The sequence below is a fragment of the Bufo gargarizans genome, chromosome 7 (assembly GCF_014858855.1).
Source record: "Bufo gargarizans isolate SCDJY-AF-19 chromosome 7, ASM1485885v1, whole genome shotgun sequence".
In the NCBI taxonomy this organism is placed as follows: Eukaryota; Metazoa; Chordata; class Amphibia; order Anura; family Bufonidae; genus Bufo; species Bufo gargarizans.
This window is the reverse complement of record NC_058086.1, coordinates 22,183,825-22,198,240: the sequence shown is the minus strand read 5'-3', so window position 1 is coordinate 22,198,240 and position 14,416 is coordinate 22,183,825. Positions and strand designations below refer to the sequence as shown.

Below are 14,416 nucleotides of genomic sequence, written 5' to 3'. Positions count from 1 at the left end.
TGTCATTGATCACCCCCCCCCCCCCCCCCCCCCCCCGGTAAGGCTCCATTCAGCCATTTTTTTTGGCACAAGTTAGCGGACATTTTTTGTTTGTTTTTGTTTTTTCTTACAAAGTCTCATATTCCACTAACTTGTGTCAAAAAATAAAATCTCACATGGACGCACCATACCCCTCACGGAATCCAAATGCGTAAACTTTTTTAGTCATTTATATTCCAGACTTCTCACGCTTTAGGGCCCCTAAAAAGCCAGGGCAGTATAAATACCCCACATGTGACCCCATTTCGGAAAGAAGGCACCCCAAGGTATTCCGTGAGGGGCATATTGAGTCCATGAAAGATTGAAATTTTTGTCCTAAGTTAGCGGAAAGTGAGACTTTGTGAGAAAAAAAACAAAAAAAATCAATATCCGCTAACTTATGCAAAAAAAAAAAAAATTCTAGGAACTCGCCATGCCCCTCATTGAATACCTCGGGGTGTCTTCTTTCCAAAGTGGGGTCACATGTGGGGTATTTATACTGCCCTGGCTTTTTAGGGGCCCGAAAGTGTGAGAAGAAGTCTGGGATCCAAATGTCTAAAAATGCCCTCCTAAAAGGAATTTGGGCCCCTTTGCGCATCTAGGCTGCAAAAAAGTGTCACACATCTGGTATCGCCGTACTCAGGAGAAGTTGGGGAATGTGTTTTGGGGTGTCATTTTACATATACCCATGCTGGGTGAGAAAAATATCTTGGTCAAATGCCAACTTTGTATAAAAAAATGGGAAAAGTTATCTTTTGCCAAGATATTTCTCTCACCCAGCATGGGTATATGTAAAATGACCCCCCAAAACACATTGCCCAACTTCTCCTGAGTACGGCGATACCAGATGTGTGACACTTTTTTGCAGCCAAGGTGGGCAAAGGGGCACCTTTCGGATTTCGCAGGCCATTTTTTACACATTTTGATTTCAAGGTACTTCTTACACATTTGGGCCCCTAAATTGCCAGGGCAGTATAACTACGCCACAAGTGACCCCATTTTGGAAAGAAGACACCCCAAGGTATTCCGTGGGGGGCACGGCGAGTTCCTAGAATTTTTTATTTTTTGTCACAATTTAGCGGAAAATGATGATTTTTCTTTTTTTTTCTTTTTTCCTTACAAAGTCTCATATTCCACTAACTTGCGACAAAAAATAAAAAATTCTAGGAACTCGCCATGCCCCTCACGGAATACCTTGGGGTGTCTTCTTTCCAAAATGGGGTCACTTGTGGGGTAGTTATACTGCCCTGGCAATTTAGGGGCCCAAATGTGTGAGAAGAACTTTGCAATCAAAATGTGTAAAAAATGCCCTGCAAAATCCGAAAGGTGCACTTTGGAATATGTGCCCCTTTGCCCACCTTGGCAGCAAAAAAGTGTCACACATGTGGTATCGCCGTACTCAGGATAAGTTGGGCAATGTGTTTTGGGGTGTCATTTTACATATACCCATGCTGGGTGAGAAAAATATCTTGGTCAAATGCCAACTTTGTATAAAAAAATTGGAAAAGTTGTCTTTTGCCAAGATATTTCTCTCACCCAGCATGGGTATATGTAAAATGACAGCCCAAAACACATTCCCCAACTTCTCCTGAGTACGGCGATACCAGATGTGTGACACTTTTTTGATGCCAAGGTGGGCAAAGGGGCACATATTCCAAAGTGCACCTTTCGGATTTCACCGGTCATTTTTTACAGATTTTGATTGCAAAGTACTTCTCACACATTTGGGCCCCTAAATTGCCAGGGCAGTATAACTACGCCACAAGTGACCCCATTTTGGAAAGAAGACACCCCAAGGTATTCCGTGAGGGGCATGGCGAGTTCCTAGAATTTTTTATTTTTTGTCGCAAGTTAGTGGAATATGAGACTTTGTAAGGAAAAAAGAGAAAAAAAAAAAATCATCATTTTCCGCTAACTTGTGACAAAAAATAAAAAATTCTAGGAACTCGCAGTGCCCCTCACGGAATACCTTAGGGTGTCTTCTTTCCAAAATGGGGTCACTTGTGGCGTAGTTATACTGCCCTGGCAATTTAGGGGCCCAAATGTGTGAGAAGAACTTTGCAATCAAAATGTGTAAAAAATGCCCTGCAAAATCCGAAAGGTGCACTTTGGAATATGTGCCCCTTTGCCCACCTTGGCAGCAAAAAAGTGTGACACATCTGGTATCGCCGTACTCAGGAGAAGTTGGGGAATGTGTTTTGGGGTGTCATTTTACATATACCCATGCTGGGTGAGAAAAATATCTTGGTCAAATGCCAACTTTGTATAAAAAAATGGGAAAAGTTGTCTTTTGCCAAGATATTTCTCTCACCCAGCATGGGTATATGTAAAATGACACCCCAAAACACATTCCCCAACTTCTCCTGAGTACGGCGATACCACATGTGTGACACTTTTTTGCTGCCAAGGTGGGCAAAGGGGCGCATATTCCAAAGTGCACCTTTCGGATTTCACCGGTCATTTCTTACACATTTTGATTGCAAAGTTCTTCTCACACATTTGGGCCCCTAAATTGCCAGGGCAGTATAACTACGCCACAAGTGACCCCATTTTGGAAAGAAGACACCCCAAGGTATTCTGTGAGGGGCATGGTGAGTTCCTAGAATTTTTTATTTTTTGTCGCAAGTTAGTGGAATATGAGACTTTGTAAGAAAAAAATAAAAAAATAAAAATCATCATCATTTTCCGCTAACTTGTGACAAAAAATAAAAAGTTCTATGAACTCACTATGCCCATCAGCGAATACCTTAGGGTGTCTACTTTCCGAAATGGGGTCATTTGTGGGGTTTTTCTACTGTTTGGGCATTGTAGAACCTCAGGAAACATGACAGGTGCTCAGAAAATCAGAGCCGTTTCAAAAAGCGGAAATTCACATTTTTGTACCATAGTTTGTAAATGCTATAACTTTTACCCAAACCATTTTTTTTTTTTGCCCAAACATTTTTTTTTTATCAAAGACATGTAGAACTATAAATTTAGCGAAAAATTTATATATGGATGTCGTTTTTTTTTGCAAAATTTCACAGCTGAAAGTGAAAAATGTCATTTTTTTGCAAAAAAATTGTTACATTTTGATTAATAACAAAAAAAGTAAAAATGTCAGCAGCAATAAAATACCACCAAATGAAAGCTCTATTAGTGAGAAGAAAAGGAGGTAAAATTCATTTGGGTGGTAAGTTGCATGACCGAGCGATAAACGGTGAAAGTAGTGTAGTGCCGAAGTGTAAAAAGTGGCCTGGTCATGAAGGGGGTTTCACCTAGCGGGGCTGAAGTGGTTAAAGAGAAAATGTAACGTCTCCTGACATGTCATTTTTAGTAACTACTTGCATTCCCCGTGTAATAACAATTCTGGAGCATCTATGCTTATGACTCTGTATTGTGCCATTCCTTTATTATTCCTGCTAGAAGTTTAGCAATACATTGCCAGCAGTCTGCAGTAAAGGTAGTGCTGTGCAGTACTGAGTCTTTGCCCAGGGTGCAGGAAAGCCTAGCTACACTTCCGCCTTATTGCAGTGCCCCTTGAGTACCATGAACCAGTGCATAGAGGGATAAAGAAAAACAAGGAGGGGCATTTATTAGGCCCGCTGCGACTGAACTGTGGTGCCAAAAAGTGACAAATGTTTGCAGAAGCCCCGATTTGTGAAAAAATGTCCATCCCTTTGCCATTCTGCATCACACTTACAAAGTTTAGAAGAGGGTGTGGTCTGACACATTTACCATAACTTACACCATTTTTCTGGTGCAACTAATGCCAGAAATGTCAGCTCCTAGCTGGTGTAGATGTCAGATTGTGGTGCACGAACCTACCAAAATTATTAGGAGGTGTGCGCCTGATAATTTTGGCCCATCTTACGCCATCGCAAACTACATCAAGAGTAGTATTACAAATGCCACTCTTGATAAATCTGAGCAGGAAGATACAGGAGCAGATGCCCTGAAGACATCAGTGGAAAAGCCCACAGCCAGAGTCAGGCTGTCATGTGAGTACAGCCTGGATCGCCAAATGGTAGGTAGTCGTGAAACCACAGGTTGTCTGAAAGATAGAACTTAGTCAAAGCCTTGGAGAACCCCTTTAAATCCATTGGATCTACTTGCAGGGGCACCATTGAAAGGTGCTTCAGGGTCACGTCCCATTGTAAACATATCATTTGCCAATTATATAAAATGTTAGATATACTGTTTGGCTGCACGTTATCCTGTGTTCTGTATTCCACATGTGAGGCTAGATTTGCACATGTTTTATGCTTTTCCCTCCATATGGTAAAAACTATTACAATGTCAGAACTGTGAGTAATGGTCTTTTTCTGTTTGGGGCCGTTATTCTGGGGCATAATCTCTACCACATTTTATGCAGCTAACCCTAAATCTGGGAAATACAGCTTTATGTAGCAAAAATCAATCAATGCCATGTGTCTATTCATTCCAGATGCCAGAAGACGGCGGTCTGACTATAAGAAGCACTAGCAGGGCACAAGGTCAAGCCGGAGTGGAATCAACACAGTCTGAAAGGAAATAACTTTATTTTACAATCTCACCAGGTAAAATATAAATTCTATTTCATTTACAGCCATATAATGTAGTGTGCAGAATTTGGCCAGGCTAGGACCTAACTTTAAGCCATGCAAAATTTGTAAAGGTGCCCCTCCGGGCAGGGCATTATTTATAGGGCTGGTGTCCTCTTATAGGACAAATGATCTTTTTGGCCTCCTCGGGCACCAGTATCTTGATACAAATGCATTTCCTATACCACCCCCGATGCCAGGACAAGGATCAACCATGCAGTACAGTTGCTGTCGGTGAAACAATATCTTCAATAGATCTTGTAAGCATAAGTTTGTCGTTTTCTGCTTAAGAAAGTTCTAGAGATGTAAATGGATGTGTTTTTGCTCAAGTTTTAGAGTTCACATCACCTTTCAGACTGCATGCAGGACTTTTGTCTCCACTTCCAAAAATCTTCCTCTGAGCAGAAACCTAACGGACCCCATTATAATCTGTGGGGTCCATAGGCTCTGTTCCGCTCAGTTATCTGCCGATTCCGTCCTTTCCGTTCTCCTGCCCCTATAACAGAGCAGGAGAACGTAAAGGCTGAACGCTGATGTGAACTCAGCCTAACAAGGTTCTGGAGATGTAAAGGAATTTTCTTCGACCAAAGTTTTTGTTTTTGCTACAGAAAGTAAAAGAAAAGATATTTGCAAAATTGTAGAAATTCTGCTCAGCTCTTCACTGCGAATCGGTATTGGTCAGCATCTTCTTTTTCTTAACTGTTTTTTGTCTGCACATTTAAAATTTAAAATAGCAATCTCATGAAGACAGTCCCTGCCCATATCCAATTGGGGGATTTGGATATCTTAGAGGGTGGTCCCCCACTTTATGATTACCTCCAGAACAGACGGTCACTCTATTAACGCCCTATAATATTGCCCGATTTTTGAGCCAAATATTGGGGACAAGCATTCACACGAAAGCTTGTTCCCAAAATTGGCTCTTATTGCTCATTCATCGGGTGATGGACATCCTTCGTAAGGATAAAAGGCGCCCGATTATCGGCAGCACATCCCTACATGGGCTGCCAGCAAACAATAACTATTATGCCGATAAACTAAGGGGGAATTTATCATTTTACGGCGGTGTATGATATCCCTTATGTTGCCGGATGATGTGCCTTATTTATAATGAGGAGCAGGCCTCGTCATAAATGAGTCACATCCTCCAGCAGGCCATGCCGGAGGAAGACTGAAAGATTTTAGACTTCCTTTTATGCCAGAAAACTGGCCTAAAAGAAAATAAATTAGCCGGGGAGATTGGGCCCGTCTGTCCGAAACCTCACCCAGCTCTCTTTCCTGGAAGGTAACGAGGATGGCATAGAAATGCCACTTGTGCTTACACTTTGGTGCAATGACATTTAAAAAGATGCAAACCAAGGTTTGCGACTTTTTTTTTCATGTGTTTATTGGCTAATTGTTGGTTTGTTTAGAAGGGCCTAAGATAATTTTCATACAAATGTTCATTTTTAATTATTGGCTCACGTTAAAGAAAAAAAAAAAAAAAAAAACTTAAAGGGGTTATCCAACCCTAATAACCCCCCTAATGCCCAAGCTCCTCCTATAGGTTATACTTACCCCACTCCCCAGCTCGCATCACTTCTGATCCTCGCACGGCTGCCACTGCATCTCCTGCTTTTGGATGCTTCCCCCGTCGCTGGATCTTTTGATCCACGTGACGAGGAGATGCAGCGGTGGCCGTGCGGGGTACAGAAGCGATGTGGGTGCCAGGTAGCGGGGGAAGTATAACCTGTATGAGAGGCCCGGGCCTTGGGGGGGGAGTCATTATAGGGGTTGGATAACCCCTTTAGGTGGTTTTCTGGTTTACAATAAATATGGGCAATTATTTGTATTGTATTATTCCCGTCTTATAGAGATTGTCTTGACTTTTGGCAGACGAACCCAAATAATTTTGTACAAAATGTATTTGCCAAGAATCTACAATTTTCAAAATAAGTGCAACATTAGCACCAGAACATTTTCTATTACTATGGCATTATTGTACTATATTTGGTTTGCAGAGTGTTGTTGCATTGTGTTTTTTTCTTTGTGTTTCTAGCCATGGCAGCGTGCACCTGCGCATTGGGATGTGCTGAATGACCCCCTTTTTTTGCAGTTGTACTGGAGCTGGAGGTGTGGCTGACTCCAGTTGGTCTTGCACCCTATGTCTGCACCATAAGCTGATTTTAATTTTAGAGTAAGTATAAGGGCTTGTTCATATGTGTTCCTATTCACTTTAATGGGTCCCAAATCCAGAGATGCGGAACGGAAGCACAGAACGCTACGGAAGCACTACGGAGTGCTTCCATGGGGTTCCGTTCCGTACTTTCATTCTGCAAAAGGATAGAAATGCGGAGCCATTCCCGGAGCTTGCACGAACGTTCTCCATGCATTGTGGACCGCAAATTGCGGTGCCCAATGCACGGAACAGAACATATACATTTGTGTGAACAAGCCCTAAAGCTGTAGCCTGCTCTCATTGTATTTATTGGAAGCCATTTGGCACCAGGAGAAGTATAAAGTGGGCTCAGCATGCATGTTGGTACCTGCATCCCTGGATTTAATGGAGGCTGTTATGGCACCAAAAATGGTAAAAAGCAGAGTGGACCCAGCATGCATGTGGAACCTGCACTCCCTAATTTTATGGTGGCCATTTTGGCACATAACAGATAGCATTTAGTGTTAGATTCCCGTCTTACAGAGATCGCCTTGGCGTTTGGCAGACGGGCCCAAATAATTTTGTACAAAATGTATTTGCCAAGAATCTAAAATTTGCATAATAAGCGTAGCATTAGCACCAGAATGTTTTCTATAATTATGGCATTATTGTACTTTATTTGGTTTGCAGAGTGCTGTAGCATTGTGTTTTTTTCTTTGTGTTTCTAGCCATAGCGGCGTGCACCTGCACATTGGGATGTGCTGAATGACCCCCTTTTTTTGCAATTATTTGTATTGTATAGCATACTGTCATGTTGTAATATACATTACTTATCTGTGTGGTCGGGGTCTCAAGTTTAGGACTCTGGTCACATGACCCTGTCCACTAAACAAAATGGAGCTTCTGCCAATGTCACATGCATTTCTTTAGTCTTCCGGTCCGGAGTTCATCACTACCATGGTTGGCCAGTAGGCAGTGGTGAAATCCTTTCTCCAGTCATGGCTACAGACTCTGTGTAAACAGCGTAAGTGCCATGACTGGGAAAGGCCCAGTTGCTCCTGGGGGGCCCAAGGCAGCTGCCTCTTGAGCCCCGCTGGCCACTGGTGACATGGGGGGGGGCAGCGGCAGGACACAGGGAGATGAGCGTTTCCATTGTGGAAGCGCTCATCTCCATAGTCATCTGTATCGCTATCCTCAGGACAGCGATACAGATGGAAGTGCTGCGGCGGGGCAGGGGAGTCTCCCTTCCCCGTTCCTCTGCAGGCCTGGTGCTTGCAGCCTATCAGAGGGCGGTGCAAGCAGCGCGATGATGTCATTGCGCCGCCTGAGCCGTACAGGACCGGAAGAGGCCTGTATCGCATCGCTGCCAGCCTGATGGAGGTAAGTATAAGTGTTTATTTTTTTTTATATGGTACTACTACTTACTGGCACATGATTGGGGGGCATCTATGAGGGTACTTGTTACTGGCACATGATTTGGGGGCATCTATGGGGGCACTTGTTACGGGCACATAATTGGGGGGCATCTAAGGGGGCACTTATTACTGCCACATGATTGGGGGCATATATGGGGCACTTGTTATTGGCACATGATTGGGGGGCATCTATGGGGGCACATCTTACTGGCACATTATTGGGGGCACTGTGGGGGCATCTATGGGGGCACTTCTTACTGGCACATTATTGATGGCACTTTTTACTGGCACATTATTGGGTGGCTCTATGGGGGCACTTCTTACTGGTACATTATTGGCGGCACTATGGGGGCATCTACTGAGGCCACAAAGAAGGGGTATTTTATATGGGGGAAGGGGGAGAGTAACACTATAGGGGCTTCTACTGAGGCCACAAAGAAGGGGCATTTTATATGAGGGGCTCTGTAAAGGGGTATTTTATACTGGGGCACATTATGGTGGGTACTATGGGGAAGGGAGAGAGGAGTACTATGGGCTCATGTATGGGGGGCACTAAGAAGGGGTATTTTATACTTGCAAATTTTGGGGGACACTGAGGGCATCTACTAGGGCACTATATAGGGGGCATTTTCTACTGGTACATTATGGGGGGTCTTAGGAAGAAGCTGGGAGAGGAGCACCATGGGGCATTTACTGGGGGCACTATATAGGGGTATTTTATACTGGCACATTATGGGGGCACTATAGGGACATTAGCTCAGCAGTGGGCATTAAATGGGGGTATTTTTTTGTACTGGCACATTATAAGTAGAATTATTACTACTGGGGGGCATTATGATGGTCTTTATTACTAATGGGGGTCTATGGGGAACATGATTACTAGTATGGGCATCATGGAAGCATTATTACTTCAGGGGAACAGTGGGACATGTTGGTGGCACTGTAGGAGCACTATTACTACCATCTGTGCTCTAGCAGAGAATTATTACTATTGGTGGGACTTTTGGGAGCACTATTACTGTGGGGGCACCTTAGCACAGTATCAGCTTACCACAATTATTTTTGGGGGATGTTATGTTTACATTATTAGTGTCAGGGGCACTATTTGCTGGGCGCAGTTATTTTAAGGCATTGTGTGCCAATAATTATTAAAGGGCACTATCTGCATGGTACTACTATTATCAGGGGGTTTATCTGTTTCTGCAGTATAATATTGGGGCACAGCGGCACAGTATTGGGGGTGGTAGGATGATTTGTCCAGAAGATGAGGATGATGGAAAAGTGGTAAACTAAGATTTTGTTTGTCAAACTGCAGAGACGAGAAATGGCTGAAAAATGGTGGTCTGGTCTAAAGGTCTGAAAGGAGAAGATGAGGAAAGAGAACATCTACATCAAAGAGACATCACTGGATGTAAGAGGTATGTGGCGCTGTATTACCCTGTATGTAGGGGTGGATGGAGGGGTTAGTAGTACAGTACTATCTGCACATTGTAAAAAAAAAAAGAAAAAAGTTATCTGCAAAATACTATATATTTGTGTCAGAAGTTGTGCTTTTTAAATTTTTAGAATAATGATACAGCCATTTTATTTGATACTTTTGTGCTGATTCTTTTTTCCCCTCTATATTAAGGGACACTATAGTCACCAGAACCACAACAGCTAAATGTAGTAGTTCTGGTGTCTATAGCATGTCTCTGCAAGCTTTTTCATGTAAACACTGCCTTTTCAGAAAAAAAGCAGTATGTAAATACTGCCAAGGAACACCTCTAGTGGCCACTCATCATTATTAAAGTTTACTACTCTATGAGGTGTGTGGATTATATTTTTTTGTGTGTGTTGTGGTGGAGGGCGTGATTGCATGCGGGAAGGCAGGATCCAGGTGGCCGAAGTAAATTCTTGCCCAGGTTCCAATCAATGTTAAAGACGGCCCTGTGACTGGGGTAAGGGTTCTGGCATCGCCTACTAACCACCAATGGTGGTGACGATCTCTGGACTGGAAGAAAGTAGAAGAGATGAAGTGGATGTTTTTAGTGGACACGGTCATGTGACTGGAGTTCCAAATTGGAGATACAGAGCACAAAAAAGGTATATTACAAAATGACAGTTCATTATACAACAAAATGAATTACTTTTATTTATTGTAGACCAGAAAACCCCTTTAAATGCTCCATAGAGTTGATAAAGGTGGATTCACAAGTGCAATAAATTCTCCATCTTAACATTTAAGCAGATGTTCATTTTCAACACTTGGCAAGACGTTTAGAACAATGTACGCACTGTACAATCTTTATTATTAACATGTCTGTTCTTCTAGTTCTCTAGGCACAAGGTAGTATTATGACTCTTGTGCAGGGGCCATATATTTAGAGCCAAGGACGGAACTGGATCTCGTCCAGTTAGATCAGGAAAGCCTTTCCTAAAGCTAGATTTGGCAAAGGTTTTCCTAATCTGGATTGGATCCAAACCTGTCCTTACCAAGCTTTGCACAAAGTCACAATACTATTATGTGCGTAGAGGCTGACACTATTATCCTTTGAAAGGACACGCCCTCCGGTAAAATATAATTGTCTAGAGAAATATCAGTTCAAAATATGAGTACTACACAGTGGCGTAGCTAGAAATGACTAGGCCCCACAGCAAATTTTTGAATGGGGCCCCTCTCCGCCAGTCATTTTTTTTCGCAACCCCTTCCTTTCATGCCACCCCCATTCCTGTGGCTAGTAAAGATCGCTCTCTCAGACCAGGCCCGGCAGCTGCTCCATCCGTTTTCTACACTGTCTATACTGCCACTGTATATAATTTCATTGTGTAATACTGTTGAGGGGGCCCTGACAAAATCGTTTAGTCCTCCGCCTCCTGGATGGGCCCCTTCTGGGTCAGGGCCCCAAAGCAGCCGCTTCCCCTATAGCTACGCCCCTGGTACTACAATAATACTGTGTCCAAACATGCCTCATAGATGAGTGCCATTCAAGGTCGGACTGGCTCGCCTAAAAATTTTATAGCACAGTACGTCCTGAAAAGATCATTGGGGTGAAACAGAAGAGAATCCACGTAAATATCAGGGTTTTGGTGCTCTTTTACACCTACCCTCTTAGTACTGATTATATGTTTTGTGTGCAGAGTTTATTATGCCACTCGTTCTGTATTCCTGGAGGGTGGGCACTCTGCTTCTCAGCAACCATTTGATAAAAAATAGACAAAATGCTGTAGACACCACACATCAGACAATCTCCAGTCACCAGGCAATAATAATTTGTATAGAAAGCCAAAGAAAAAAGAAGATAGTAGTGTGTTTAGGGCTGCAGCTAACGATTATTTGAATAATCGATTAGTTGCCGATTAATTTCTACGATTAATCGATTAATCGGGAAAAACGACAAAATTACAAAACAGAGGTTTATATGATCTTACTTGAAAAATTATGTTCAAAGGCCATATTAAAACAAATTGTGGACGACACTTATGGGGGATCTGTGGACGACACATATGGGGGATCTGTGGACGACACTTATGGGGGATCTGTGGACGACACTTATGGGGGATCTGTGGACGACACTTATGGGGGATCTGTGGACGACACTTATGGGGGATCTGTGGACGACACTTATGGGGGGATCTGTGGACGACACTTATGGGGGATCTGTGGACGACACTATTATGGGGGATCTGTGGACGACACTTATGGGGGATCTGTGGACGACACTTATGGGGGATCTGTGGACGACACTTATGGGGGATCTGTGGACGACATTTATGGGGGGATCTGTGGACGACACTTATGGGGGGATCTGTGGACGACACTTATGGGGGGATCTGTGGACGGCGTTTATGGGGGATCTGTGGACGACACTATTATGGGGGATCTGTGGACGGCGTTTATGGGGGATCTGTGGACGGCGTTTATGGGGGATCTGTGGACGGCGTTTATGGGGGATCTGTGGACGGCGTTTATGGGGGATCTGTGGACGGCGTTTATGGGGGATCTGTGGACGGCGTTTATGGGGGATCTGTGGACGACACTTATGGGGGATCTGTGGACGACACTTATGGGGGATCTGTGGACGACACTATTATGGGGGATCTGTGGACGGCGTAGTTATGGAGAGGGGGATATGTGCACTGTTATGGGCATAACAGTGCACAGATCCCTTTCCTCATAACAGTGCACAGACCCCCCTTCCCATAGCAGTGCCATACACAGACCCCCCCTCCTCCCCATAGCAGTGCTATACACAGATCCTCCCCCCTCCCCATAGCAGTGCTATACACAGACCCCCCTTCCCCCTAACAGCCCCGGCGCTTGCATCTTTATTTTACCTTTTTACAATGACGCTCCCGCTCCTGTAACAGCCAGGCAGAGCGGACGGCGGCGTAACGTCACTCAATCACGTGACGCGCCTGCTCCGCCCACTTCATGAATGAAGGAGGCGGAGCAGGCGCGTCACGTGATTGAGTGACGTTACGCCGCCGTCCGCTCTGCCTGGCTGTTACAGGAGCGGGAGCGTCATTGTAAAAAGGTAAAATAAAGATGCAGCGCCCGCCCGCCCGCCCGCCCGCCCGCCCGAATAGCAACGAATCGGCGATTATTCGATAACTGGATTCGTCGACAACGAATCCAGTTATCGAATATAATCGATTACATCGATTAATCGTTGCAGCCCTAAGTGTGTTACTAGTGTAAGTATTCAAATACGGGCACATGTGATGCCCAAGTGTTAATGTTACTTGGTACAGACAATGGCACACAAACAGCGGCCTATAACCTAGCAGCACATGCTTTATGAGACGTGTTATCTAAACTCAATGCGTTAAGCAAACACCTTCAATTGCTTTTCAAAGGCTTTTGTTTCAAGAGAACGCGATGAGTTAAGAAATTTAAGTCAACAGTTTGTGTGTTAACCCTGCTACATCTGTATATCAAAGGGTCACATAAGATGTGGAATCTCATTGGCTGCCATGCCCCACCCTCCTATGTAAGCTTGCCCACTTGAAGCAGACCAAGATCCTTGGCACTTACTTGCAACTGCCAGGCAGCGGGCATCACTGCTCTGCAGCGCCCCCTTCATGTCCTCCAGCAGTTGTCGCAGATTCTGGTTCTCACCCTCCAGTCTCCGGAGTTCATCTTCAACCACAGACTGTGCACGATTTCTTGGAGCTTCCCTTTTTGACAACTGTGGGCTTCTCAGCCGGATCTCATCCTGGATCTGTTCGTTCTCGCGCCCCACGGGCAGCCTGGTAGCACCTGCTCTGGAGCTGAAATACCCGCACAGCCTGGCATGAAACTGTCTAAAGCTGAGCCGCTCCGGGAGATCCTCCAGCAGCTCCTCACATTCTTCTATGCCAGGCTCCAGCCCCAGTACCCTGCACAGAGTTCGGAACTCCTCCCTGGGGATGGTGCCCTGTGCCTGCCAGTCCAGGTGATGGAAGACCTCCTGCAGGTACTGATCCAAACCGGTGGCCAGAACGATGATCTCATTATCCAGCCCGTGGTCCAGCCCGTAGTGATAGGCAAGAGCACTTACCAGCCACTGGGTCCTGCGAACTGGCTGCAGTGGGCTGCACTGGTCACCCAGGGGATCCATGCTTAGTTTACAGGCTCCTAGGCATCCTCTGTGGGTAGCTGATTGACCAATATCTCCCTGATGCAGCTTGGTTCTTCTGAGAAACTTTTCAAAAACTTTTGCAAACTTTATGGAAGAAAAATAACTTTTCTGCACCTTGGTCTGTGTGCAACAGTCTTGAAGTCCCTTGTGTGAATGTTACATCCGTTGTGGCTTGTATGATGACATCTGGGCTCCTTGTGTGCTGTGCACAGAGCACGGCTCCTGGGGAAGAACTGTGCTGTGTAGTGTGGACTGTGTGAGTGCAGGCGATGTCAGTCCTTCCAGGCTGCACAAGTACAAGCTGCCTCCCTGCTATCCTAGTGTTGTCCCTGGTACCTCCCTTGGAGGAGGGGGAGGAGGAGGAGGGTTCACACAAGACATCTCTGGTCAGTCTTCTGTTCCGCTCCTATTGTCTGGCACATCCTTATTGTTTCATGTCTATTATAATATAGAAATAAAGACCCCTCAGATTTGTCTTTTTATGTTTCAGTCCAGATGTATTCAGGGCTGTTTAGAGACTGGAATGCTCCTGTGCATAAATCTCATTCACGTATATAGCACTTACATATTCCGCAGTGTAGCGCAGAGATTATCGTCACTCACATCAGTCCCTGTTCCCATTGAAGCTCGCAATCTAAATTCCGAATTAACCCATCTGCATGTTTTTGGAACGTGGAAGGA

At 44.6% G+C, this 14,416-nt stretch overlaps 1 protein-coding gene across 1 annotated transcript in view; it reads right to left on the bottom strand.

The window, feature by feature from the left end:
- Positions 1-14,161, bottom strand: part of EFCC1 (EF-hand and coiled-coil domain containing 1) — a 101,842-nt gene extending 87,681 nt beyond the window's left edge. Inside the window, exon 1 of the mRNA XM_044302349.1 lies at positions 13,150-14,161. Coding sequence (XP_044158284.1) covers positions 13,150-13,714 — 565 coding nt within the window. The 5' untranslated portion in view covers positions 13,715-14,161. The remainder of the gene's footprint in view (positions 1-13,149) is intronic.
- Positions 14,162-14,416: the final 255 nt, after the last annotated feature.